We start from the raw sequence: 12,464 nt of genomic DNA on the forward strand, positions 1-12,464 counted from the left end.
AAAAAAAAAAAAAAAAAAAAAAAAAAAAAACCTACAATATTTAAAGAGTTTCCATGTTTCCCAGAAATTCAACTCATTTATTGGAATCTTGCATATTTCAAAAATCATCCACTGGGTCTCAGTGAGTAGAAGAAAGAAAGGAGGGGTTTTCAGGTATTTTTAATAATAATAGGAAACCTATATTAAAATGCAGTCAGTATGAAAACATTCCTAAAACAACTGATACTTCCAGTAAATTGAAATTCTCTTTACAGTTTCACATACCACTTTTTTTTGGAAAAAAAAAAAAAAACCCGAGGTTTACATGAAACATAACATTGCATTCTACAGTCATTTTGCCTCAGAAATCACTATACACCTATCAAATCCATTCAAAACGGTTCTGTTATACTGAGGGGTATTCTTACCGTTACTGTTGATAGGTCTAGCAAGTCTAAATCACAAATACTGCACCCAGTTTCCCGTGTCCAAGCATTGGGGATATAATTTCCCAAATAATTCAAGTGAATCTGGTAAAAAAATGAACAATTAAGATTAATGAAATGTGAATGCAAATGCCGATTTGTACCTTTTAAGGAAGTCAGTCTTAGCCTTTGAATCCCTTATACTTAAAGATAATTGACCGTCCTATCTTTTTATTTGAAATTTAAAAATATATATACGTAAAAACAGGAGGAAAAAGCTTCTTTTTTCTTCCTTTTATTTATACAAAATAGATGATATTTAGTTTGGCTTGAGTTCAGCCAAACAATTGTTGCAAGCATAAAACCTACCAACAAAATGCCTGCCAAGGCTTGGTCTGCAGATCATCCCGCTCTTGCAAGCGGTTATGCCTGATTTCAAGCCAAAAAAAMCGATCATAGTTCTAATTCTCTTCCTGAATCTGAGAACCATCAACACTTCATACAAAAGATAAAGGGTGGCCATACGAAAGGCCCACAGAAAACATGGAAGATATACATTCAGATGACAGAGCAGACTCAAGYTTTTGTTTTGGCAAGCTAGGCTGAGATTTAGAAGCCAAGCCGTGGGATGTTTTAAAACAGCATCTAGCTTCTTAAAAGACTTGGACTTGGCATTGAACAAGATATGTACTTTTCTTTTTAATCGATGGGCTGCGCGGGCTGCCATGTCCTCCTGGATTGTACAGAACTTCACCCTYCTCTACTGCCTTTTGCAACGGTTAAAGATCCTACACCGGGGAAAGTCTGCCTGACAGGAGGCGGCTGCTCGCTCGCTCTCTGTTGTCTTCATCAAAAACTGGMAGGATAGAGTGGCATCTTACACAGGAAAAACACATGCCAGTCCAGTACTCCATCTGCATTTTAACATCTACTTTTTGTTTTTATTCATGTATATTGAAAACTATTCTAGACAGGTTATAAATAGAATTGCTTGAACTTAATTCCATAGATGGCCAATAAAGTCCAGAAGAATGTTTCTTAAAAAAAAAAAAAAAAAAAATATCACTAGGGTGAAAAAAAAACAAAGGAAAAGGGGCAAAAAAAGTGTCATATAGTTTGGTATCCTTTTTAAAAAGATGGCTCTGACTAATGTAATTTATTAATCTGCAAGTTCAAGAGATTATATACAAAACTGGATGTTCTTATAAACACAAAACTTAAATTTGGAGTTCACTCTGGAAATAACTTTAGTGTTAGTTTATTAACTAGTGAAAACTTTTTTTCAATCTTCATGTTAACRTCCTCTTAACTATAGCCCATGTTTGAAACAGAAGAATCTAAACAAACATAAAATGATACATAGTAAGAGTCTGCTCTGTTTTTAAAGAGAAATCTTTCAGCCGTATGGTCCAGGCTAAGAGTCAAGGTAGACTGTCACATTAACTACATGYAGAAATCTATTTTTGTTTAACATAGCAGAGCCTGTGGATTAGTATAAGGAGTTCCAATCTAAATATTACCAAACTACAAAATATAGTACCTTTCTTTTCCCTGGTAAAGAGTAAGCAAAGTCAGTGATGATAGCTAATTTGACAATTCGAATTGAGACAAATTGAGGCAACATGGTCATAYGGTCATATATTCCACCACTACTGAGTAATTATAAACCAAACAGATTACAATAGTAGTATATTCACTAATTCAGAAGATGAAATACAGCGCAAAAAGCTAAGAAACAGCAGTCACTGGGATATCAATACGAGTTGCAAACTTTGCCCCATTAAGCTGGGAGGCACTTTGCTGGAAAGCATGAGCTACCACAAGGAACTTGCGCTCAGAAGAAGAGCTCCACTGTGGTCCCACAGTTAGTGAACTGCAGGAACTTGGCAGGCAATGACCACAGACGCTGAAGATTCAATGGCAGAAGCCAACAGTATATATACTTTGAAATGTATGGTGGGATCAGATACATTTCTGTTTTGTACCCCAACCTGTGACTCTAGATTAAATCTCTCTTCCCCTAAAAATCTAATCATCGGATTAGCATTTATTAATCAGAGAGATATTCACTATAGTTTCAAAAATGCTTTTTGGATAGTGAACAAATAAACATAAACTTATTTGTTTCTAATGCCCAGTGTTGTGATCAATCTGGGAGCAGAATGAGCTGTTTCCACACTGATATCAAGTTACTACAGCAACAGAATAACATGATGGAGAGACCTATGAGAATGGTTTCTCTCTGCAACTCTTACTAACATCAATTAAAAATAAGCAGTGGTGGTACACTAAGATTGTTTCAAGCTCCTCCATTGTTTTTGCTGTTACTAAAATTGTAGTCTTTGCAGAAAAAAAGCTGTCACTCACTTTAGTTGGWCCATTTCCATGAAGAGTGATTGGTAATGTCTCATACATGGAATTCCTAGCTCTTGCTTTTCCTTCYTCAAATTTCAGAAGGACTTCATCTGCAAATCAAGAATTGTACATAGGCAAAAGTGCACTTTATAGGCAAAAGCAAAAATTTCAGACTTCTCTAAACTCTTATTGATACAACATTCCCTACTGCTGCTATTACTAATGTTACTTATCCTTTTATTTATTTTAATAAATCTTGAATTCTAAACTAACTCTTTAGGCCAAATGAGGTTACAYTGAAGTTTAGAGTTTACCATCAGCATCCTTTAGTATTTGAAGAAAATCTGCTTAGAAATTATAAAATGAATCTTGTACAAAGCATATTTAATGAGAAATCAAACCGATCTGATCTAAATATGCCATTGCTCTATAATTGATGGTTAAAGGTAAGAAAGGGATTTGGGGAAAATACAGAAGTAGGAGGCTTTTTCAATTTAACTTCATGACAAATAAAGAAAAGTCCACATTTTTCCTCATTTCCATTTCATTAGATATCGTTGTTTGCTATAGTTTGATTAATCTGCTAATYAGGTTCGCCCACACAATTAATTCTTTAAAACAAGCAAGCATATTTATTAAGACAATTATAGGTAATAAAACACAAAACATGCAAATCATACACTTACCTACAGCTCCATTTAGGGTCTGGAAAATTGCACATTTGTGATCCAAAGTAATGTTAATGCGTTCCTGAAATAAAAGTAGCAAAGATGATGACATATTGTAAAAGCGAATGCTTTTACTGTAATGCAACAACTTATACTGCAGTGACAGCAAGCAATTAGGTAAAATCAGGTCATTTTGATATAATTTCATTATATATATTTAATATATATATATATTTTTATATATATATATAAAAATATATCTTTTAGATATATTTCTTAATTTTATACTGTTCAAGTGCTTCTATATTTCTGTCTGGTGCAGCTGTATAGTGATTGGTTTTATGACTAGAAAAACTTCATCTAAACTTCAAGGATATAGGTCATGACTTTCCAAAGAAACTGTAATTTGGCAGTATAATTTGGCAGTATAATTCCCCCCCYYCCMAAAAAAAAAATCTGTGATTTATCTTTAAATAAATAAATACAGAAAGAAAGAATTAAAAATCTTGGCCCAGCAACAGAGCATACTGGCAGCTTTTAAATCAAAATGCACTATGTTTTAAGAYTTCAAAAATATAAGAGCTAAATTTACATACAATGTCAAAATWCAGACTACAGTGGTTTTAAAACATGTTCCTTTTACTAAATTGTGCCTAGCCCTACTTACATTCTTATTTAATGTACCTTGCTCTACTAAAATGTTAAGAGGTTGATCAAAGTATATAGCYTCTAAAATAYATTTTAAAAAATCCTTATATAGATAACGTATTTATTTTGATCTTCCAGGATTTCCTTATGTGTTCTGCAATTCTGGATACTAYCAAACTGAGAATTAAAACAGAGCGTTCCAAGTCAGCACTGGGAAGACGTTTTGCGGCACTGTCAGTGCTGCACTGCGCAGAGGTACACGTTTTTTGTCCAGAAGGCTATCTGCTTAGACAGCTCATCATATGACTTCTGACTATGGCGCCAAGTTAGCTCCRGTGTCTCTATATCCTGCCCTTTCAACTGCACATCTAGTATCTGACTTAGCTTGCATAATACCAATGCAAACATCTGTATACCTGGATCTAAATACACCCTATGTTCCTGGCACACTTTGACAAACATGTATCTATTTCGTGAACTTTAACACCTTTAAGCGCACAAACGGTCACAATCAACTTCAAAAAACTACAGGATCAGCTTCTAAACCCAGCTGTTGTTGCATCAATACATCATTAATTCCCTTTAGCCCTTTTCTCAGCACCAGGGCCATGCCTCCGTCATTCCCTCTGCTTTAACGTGTACTCGTCTGCCACTCTGCACAGAACTTTGTTAAGCTCGGCCATAGAGAAGCCTCCACCAAAAATTTACAATGCAGTCTTATTGAACCTATCTGCATAAAAACCTGAAGAGTCKGAGGCTGCTACAGGCAAGACCTGAAATGGCAGCAAGCCAGAATATAAAACACTGGATTGGCAAAATGTTCTGGGACACCCTGGAGAAACGCCACGTTCCACGGCTGTCAAGCAGCAGCGTACGTGGGACTCTCACAGAGATGTGAGTGATTGGTTTTATAACTAGAAAAACTTCATCTAAACTGGAAGGATATAGGTCACGTCTGATCATATATCTCAGAGCTGTTATTTCTAACAGCAAAGCATAACCTGCCTGGATCTGCAGATAGCCTGAAATAGTATTTCAAGTCATGATCCCTCTGAAATCTGTTCATCACTCTGACAGTAGGAACCTCCGGAGGACAAACACAACTGTCAGCAGGGCAGGCAGTAAGAGACTGCATTCCTTTTGGGTTTGCTTTTTGATGTTTTATGAGCAGCAACATGTTACTCAAGAAGAAAGAAATGAGAAAGTCATTAGCTACCTACCCTTGCCAATGGGTCAACATAGATTTTGGTATAGAACAGCTGGTCATCATCATTATCCTGCAGGTTCCATTGCTGCACAATACGATTWATATATGGAGCATAACCAATGAATCCTGCAATACCACACACACATAAGTTATTTCCATAAAAAGCAGTACTCTGCCAATGCTGTTCCACCAGCTAGAGATTCCATTCCAGCCGTTCAGTGCCAGCAAAGGAAAAGAAAAATTCATGYACCTTGGCTCCAAAATCCCATTTTCTTGTGGTGATATCTATTAGTTATGTTTTAAAGAGCTCAAAATTAAGAGTTGCTTCTATACTAATGCTATTTTAAGGGAAAAATAGGAATACACCATCTGTTTGGGATGGTCCTGCGAATGCCAAACCATGAAATTGGGATGTTATTGCTCCTGGGAAAGAAGTTCATCTATGGAAAAAAGCTTCATTTTCATCAATCGTTTCCTGCTGGCAGAGAAGTGAGAAACCTAATATTGCCAGAACCATAAAGGGAATCCAGCTCAAACCTGATATATATCACATTAGTGCCAAAACAGAAAAGGCAAGGCAAATAAATGGGTGAGGAAAGAGAGGGAAAGAAACAGGGACATTCCCAGATCTGCACACGGCCAAGGACCATGTACCCAGAATTCCTAGGAAAAGCTACGTACTGCACTCCAAAACAGTTAAACAACATCGATGGATGCACGTAATAATCAGCTGCAAAATTATTAACAAAACTGGCATTCAAAGGGACTAGGGACTTCAGAATTAACACTTCATTGAGATTAATGGAAATAATTCACACTTCTCTTGGAAGTGATTCCTCAAGCTATGCTGATGAGTTGGACATAGTCACTAGCACGTCTATACCCTGTGCAGAGATTCCCCAAAACAATGCGGCCAAGTTAGCAAATTCTGTGCCCCTGCTAATAAATTGTGCCTACAAAAAGCACTTAATTCTCTGACTAGGCTCATATGTCTAGATGGTTTCAGTTGGTGGCAACTGGGTGACCCCTGCGCAACACTTCATTACAAGGCTGAGTTATGCCCTCAGCTGTACACAATTTACATGCTTTTCACAATGTTATTGCCAATAAACACTCTTGAAGGAAATGTATTCTGACGCACAGAAGAGCAGCTACTGAAGAGGAAAAAAAGAAGGAAGAAAAATCCACCAATCCAATCCTCAGTTTTGCACTTATGAAGTTCAAGAGCAATTACACATACAAATACATAAAACAGATAACAGAAGTTAGACATGTTCAAGAGGTTCATATGTCCAAGAGTCACACTTGCCTCCTGAGTTCAGGAATCGTTTTCCACTCCGGACAAAAGGATACTTGTCAGCTAGCCGTTTATCCGGCCAAATCAGTCCATCTGCCGCAAACACTACTTTATGATTAGCCTCTCGAAATTTCTTTAGCAATTCTTCAGGACCTCCCGCAAAAATAACATCATAGCTGAAAATAAAGATGTCAGTACATTAGCTCGATTTTAACCCTTCTGTGTTCAAAACAAGAAATGGGTGGATTATTCAGATTTTCAGCATGAAATGCAGATATGCAACATGATTTCTCCTCTGTTTACACTCATTTGTCTGAACCTTGCACATTTTAGACATTTTTTCCTTCAGATTTTTTTTGTCTATCTGAAATTGATTTTTAGGTTTCATGTATTTTCAGTAAAATATAAAATATATTTTCCCCTTTATAAAAGTGTTTATGTAGTTAAAAACAAAGAAAAAAAAAAACCCTAGCAGCTGAAACAGAGTGAGACTGAAAAATAATTTCAATGTCTCTCACTGGAAAAATTCTAATGATGTTGTTCCAAACCACAATGGTACAGACTTTCTTCTGAAAGGTCATGTCAAATATGTACTTAGATATTTCTCAATAAAGTGTACTTATTCATAAATATGAATACTTATTCTTAAACTGTGCTGCATTCCCACAATACATGGAGTTCTGCTTCAACCTCTTTAAGCCGCTGGAGAACCCAAAAGGCTCTTCATAAAATCTTCCTCTGACTTTATGTGTTCATCCAGTTTGATTCCAAACCCCAACTGAAGACAAAGACCTAAAGGCAGAGGGCTTATCTCTAAAAACAATAGTTATCCAGAGTTTCTCTTTAATGCAAAGCTAAAAATAACACTCTCCCAAAATGGAAAGAAACACATATGGGTTTGACAAAGGTCATGTAAGAAGGTAGTCTAACAAACCTAGTGGCTTCACGTTATCAAATTGTATCTAAATGCTTCTAAAAAAACTCAAAATGAGAACGAATAATTAAGTTGTTCTTAGATAAGGTTCCATTTTTTTTTGTACTCAAGTCAATGAAAATCAGCAGCCTTGAAACAGGGCTGCTCTACAGGGCAGGGCAGAAGACCAAACGAAAAGGTCTAATCAACATTTTAGCAAGCCAAATTTTCCTTCTTTTGATCAAGATTTTGTTCTTACAAAGTGTAGCAACTGTAGTAACTTCAGCTGCAGCACCTCTACAGTGAACACAACTTCTTCTAGGGCAATCTGTTACTCAGCAATAATGTCAAGAAAACAACCCTTACTGGCTTCCAGTATTTCCTCCTTTCAGCTCTGAAATTATTTAAAGCACCCTTCCTTCAAAGGGCATTTCATGCAGTTGGCCTGCAAGAACCGAAGAACAGCTGGCTTACGAATGCAGAAGGGAAGAAGATTTCCACCACAGAGCACAGTACGAACTCTGGAGAGAAAGTTCGTTATGCAGTCTATATAAAGTAAGTGGGTTTCTGAAAATTGTTTTGTTTTTCTGTAACTTTGGCAGCAGAACTTATGAAAAAAATAACACTGTACATTTTGGAGCTTCTTCAGTTTTGCAAAAAATGACTGTTTCTGCCCAGATATTCAAACATACAGCGCTCTCACTTTTCCATTCAAATTAGGGTATCCTGACTGAAAGCCAGAATGAGCATTACGAACAAGCAAGAACCAGGAGACAAGTCGAAGACGGCTGACAAAAATGAAGATTTGCCTGAAGCTTTAACCTAACAGCTTATGGCAGGCTGTGCTTCTCCTCTTTGATCAAGTTTGTGCTGTTGCTGCAAAGACAGCTGCAGGAAAGAACCAAAAACCCCTGGAACATCGCTTCCCAAAGACTGTCATTTTGGAAAAGAAAGCCAAAGTTGGGCAACGTGCTGTGTTAGCCACAGCTTCTGCTTATGAAAGAGATGCACTACTTAATACAGGACAGTTTCTACTACAAAACACTGCACAGAGTTCAGTGCTCACTTCAGAGCAGCTAAACTGCCCAGGCAATTATTTTAAACTCCACACACCATGGATACCATGCAGCAGTATGAATCCATCATGGCCTGACGCTCTCTACTGATCTCCATGGCTCTGTTCTGTAAAGAGGTGACCTGCAGGCTTGGTGCTGACTCAGACGTGGCTACCACACCACCTCCCATGGGCAGGACCTCCACTGGCCTCCTGCTCCTCACTGCCAGTCACCTCTTAGCTGCTTTACAACGCTCCTGCTTTCCTCTCCAGGCAACAGTAACACTTCTAGGGCCAAGCTCAACTCGAAGTTCATCATTTGCCTTTCTTACCTGCTACTTCAGATCACATCCAATACTATATATAGCAGGGAATTTCTGCAGTAAGGGAAGATGCACCTCAGGTGCATTCAACTTCCAAGAATACCTTAAAGAGGATTCCGGGACAACTGTCAGTATGGGTTATGCACATGACTTGCTGCATCCTAATTTTGAACGGGGCTTCAGAGTTTGTTGAGGGAGTGAAAGGAAGGATATATCCAGCAAGAGGCAGGCTGTCTTTGCAAGCTGGAAAAGCTCAAATGCTCTTTTATTTATTTTTCATAAATCCCTCTGATTAAGCAGAAGGCAAAAAAAAAAATAAAAACCACAATTCTAGTTCCATTTCCTGCATCCGTGAGATTGCAGATGTTCTGGGCTGGAACCCACCCATCCCAGTCCCTTCGCTGTGCCAGGGAAGCAGCCCTGTCCTCTGCTCCCCGACCAGGGCAGGCAGGCCACGACAGTGGTTTAGATCAYCTAGAACTGAATGGGCAAAATCCGCACCACAACATTGAGAGTGATAATGCATAGTATATACAGTTAAAATAGAAGTAAGAGCTCAGACTTCAAATAAGAAAGGGTTTACCAGTAGCCAGGTGCCAGATTTCATATTATTTGTGTGGACTGTTGGGGGACATGACCATTTTGTACCAGCGTGGTTCATGTAGTATCCACACCAGGACCATCTTAAGATGCTTGAGGTACATGTAGAAAAAGTAACTATGCTGCATTTTCTGGTAAATGTTTTAAATAACATTTTTGAGAGATGTCAAGTCTACCACGATACAAATGGGTTGCTGTGGGAGTTTTGAATGAACAGTTACAGTACCAACCATTTAGTCCTGTCTATACTGGCCATCAGCCAGTTCAATCTGAAACAGTCTGCAGTAAACTAGTAGTTAGCCTCCCAAAAGCAAATCTAATTTAAATAGTATTCCATCGGCAGGCAAGTRGCAATTGCTATCTACACATACATACAAAACTGTTCACAAAAGGAGTAAATGAATTATCTCCAATTATTCTCATAATTGTGAGCCCTAYAAAAGCACTGCTCAAAAAACAGCAAGAAGCAAAGTCTAAGTTCATTAGAAACTGACTAGTTACAGCAAGTAAATAAGACATTTCCTTTTATCCAAGTTAATACTCCAAACAATTCGTAATGAATATAATCAAAAATATTTGAAAAAGAAAAGAATTTTGTTATATTTATCTTTCCAAACCTACTGCTACATTGATGAGCATCACATTCACAGATCGAATTCTTGGTAATGAAAATGCTCATTAGAAATGAAGCGTATTGCTAGAATCAGACTAATGAAAGAAAATTATGTGTTTTTTTTTTTTTCCTTAGGGAATCAATTCTGCAAGTTTTATATCAAAACATGCTGGGTATTATGATCCTCAAGAACTTGGGAGACTAAATCCTGCTATTTTTATGATAACCAGTGCTTTGGCCTGATAGAGGCATCTTCTTACAACACAGACTGTCCTCTGCACTCTCTCATACATCCCCATCAACCTGTCCCTGGAGAAAATAACCTGTTTTGGAGAGRATCTGAGCTATCTCCAAAATGATAACAAATTTACATACTTGTCCATATAGGGAGAAAACAGGGAGAAGTTTTTGCAAATACAAACACCTCAGTGTGAGCAACAAACATTTGGGAGATATTTGCTTCAGCTGAACCCTTAATAAAAAAAAATGCATCATCTTTAAAGTGACCCTTAAARAAGTTTCAATTATGGCTTGACCAATAAAACAACTGTATGAGCAAACAGTGGATATAGTTTACTTTTAGATATTTTTGCCACTGAATGAAAAACTGCTAATCAAGTTAATTACATATGAAAAGAATTCAAAAATTAAACATGCAGCTCTAAACCATATGTTACTTTTATGTTCATTACATATAGCAGAGAAAATATTGAGTAGATAAGTCCTTTTAAATCCTTTCTTAAACCAGTTATGATGATTTAGACATTGGTTTTCTTGCTAAACATCATATATGAGGTAGGATACAATAGATTTAAAAAAGTGAAAGAAAATTGAGTAGCATCCTTAAAATCGCTACCAGTTTAACAGGCTACTCCAACTTTCCAAAAATCCTAACATATGCAAAACAACAAAGGAACTTTTCAGTAAATATGACTGTCAGACCAGTCTCTCGCTTTTCATGAAGTTTGTGGAACAAATTCTGCCAAACCCCTTTAAATTGCAAAGGGGTTCCCAAAAATCACAGTAGCTCTGTTCTGCCTAGTCCTGTGCAGAACAGACCCTGCGAACAGGAAAACGAGTGGGTAGGTTAAGACTGAACCGAACTTTGGGAGTACACGCGCCAGAASGACTCGCCGCGAACATCAGCGCGAGCAGCGCAGGCAGCTCTCCGAGCCCGCACCGAGCTGGCGCCCCAGGGATGCCTCGGTCTGCAACCCCTCACACACCCGTTTCAAGATCGGTTCCCCTCGCTTCCTTGCGGGTATCCTCCTAGGGCTGTGACCACACTCTGATCATTGATAAGGTGGCAGATCTCGATGACAACCACGAGCTGGTTTCTCAGCGACTCTGATCACGCCATGGTTGCAGGAACAAGCACTCCCACCTTGCAGCCGCGTCCTGCTCTTATGGCAACGGATCACGAAGAGGGCAAACGCTTGCCTAAAGCCAGTCACCTCCTAGTAACTTTGCTTTTCCTCCTCAAGAGAGCTACCCTATGAACAATTCCTACATTTGTAAATCCGTTAAAGAAACCTCACAACTGCTCTAAGTGCAATCTGATATTTTTATGAATGGAGAAAAATGGAAGCAAACTCTCTCAAATAAACAGCATGCAATTTTCAGCGTTTCACAGCAGCTACTTTTGAGAGTCTACCCAGAACAAAATGTAAAGGCAACAAGCCAGACTCACCACTCAACAAACATTATAACCAGGTCCTCTTGATCAGCGTAGCTTTCTATTCCTTCCTTCAGCAGCCGAACTTTCTGCCCTCCGCCAATAGAGTTAGCTAACTCTCCACCCTTCCACTCTTCACCTTTTCCAAGTACCTGCAACGAGGAAAAAGCACGTTTTGCCGGTACCCCCCAAAAAGAGGCTTTTTAAAACAGAACGTTATTGAAAACAGATGTTAAAGCAGAAGCAACACATTAAAGCACAGCAAGCCAGCATTTCCAACATCTTAAGTTTTCCATGTCTGAAGCTGTATTCAGCACAATGACATCATTTCAAAAACATGAGAGACATTTCTTAACCAAATAAGAATCAAGCAATTGCCTTTGACCACCACTTACTCAAATGCGTCTCCTCCAGAAAAAGAAAAAAATGTGAATAATTGCTTCCAAATTTGTATTACAGAAACATTCTGAACGAGACCTTTAGCATTCAATATAACAATTTTAGGAACAGGAGGCATAAGAAAGCATGGGGTCTCTTATGGGGACAGGATATTAATAGAAACTGCAAGGTCTAGTCCTTTCTGAAATATTTCCAGAACACTTGTACACTAGTAGAAAATAGGTTCCCAATTTACAGCTGACTGCTAAAACACAACTAAACAAAATTCTTCCCTAGCCAACTGTTACAGTGAATTACATCTCAAAAAA

General features: G+C 38.0%; 1 protein-coding gene across 2 annotated transcripts in view; it reads right to left on the reverse strand.

Annotated features, from left to right (window-relative positions):
- Window positions 1–12,464, reverse strand: part of PLOD2 (procollagen-lysine,2-oxoglutarate 5-dioxygenase 2) — a 37,567-nt gene that overhangs the window by 23,749 nt on the left and 1,354 nt on the right. For both annotated transcript variants that reach the window (XM_085298645.1, XM_085298644.1), the window contains exons 2-7: window positions 11,773–11,909; window positions 6,592–6,755; window positions 5,296–5,408; window positions 3,446–3,509; window positions 2,772–2,869; window positions 408–509 (exon numbers count right to left, since the gene is read on the reverse strand). In XM_085298645.1, the coding sequence (XP_085154771.1) occupies window positions 408–509; window positions 2,772–2,869; window positions 3,446–3,509; window positions 5,296–5,408; window positions 6,592–6,755; window positions 11,773–11,909 (678 nt within the window). The remainder of the gene's footprint in view (window positions 1–407; window positions 510–2,771; window positions 2,870–3,445; window positions 3,510–5,295; window positions 5,409–6,591; window positions 6,756–11,772; window positions 11,910–12,464) is intronic.

The sequence above is a fragment of the Rhea americana genome, unplaced genomic scaffold (genome assembly GCF_003343005.1).
Source record: "Rhea americana isolate MKP2758 unplaced genomic scaffold, rheAme1 scaffold_14, whole genome shotgun sequence".
Lineage (NCBI taxonomy): Eukaryota > Metazoa > Chordata > Aves > Rheiformes > Rheidae > Rhea > Rhea americana.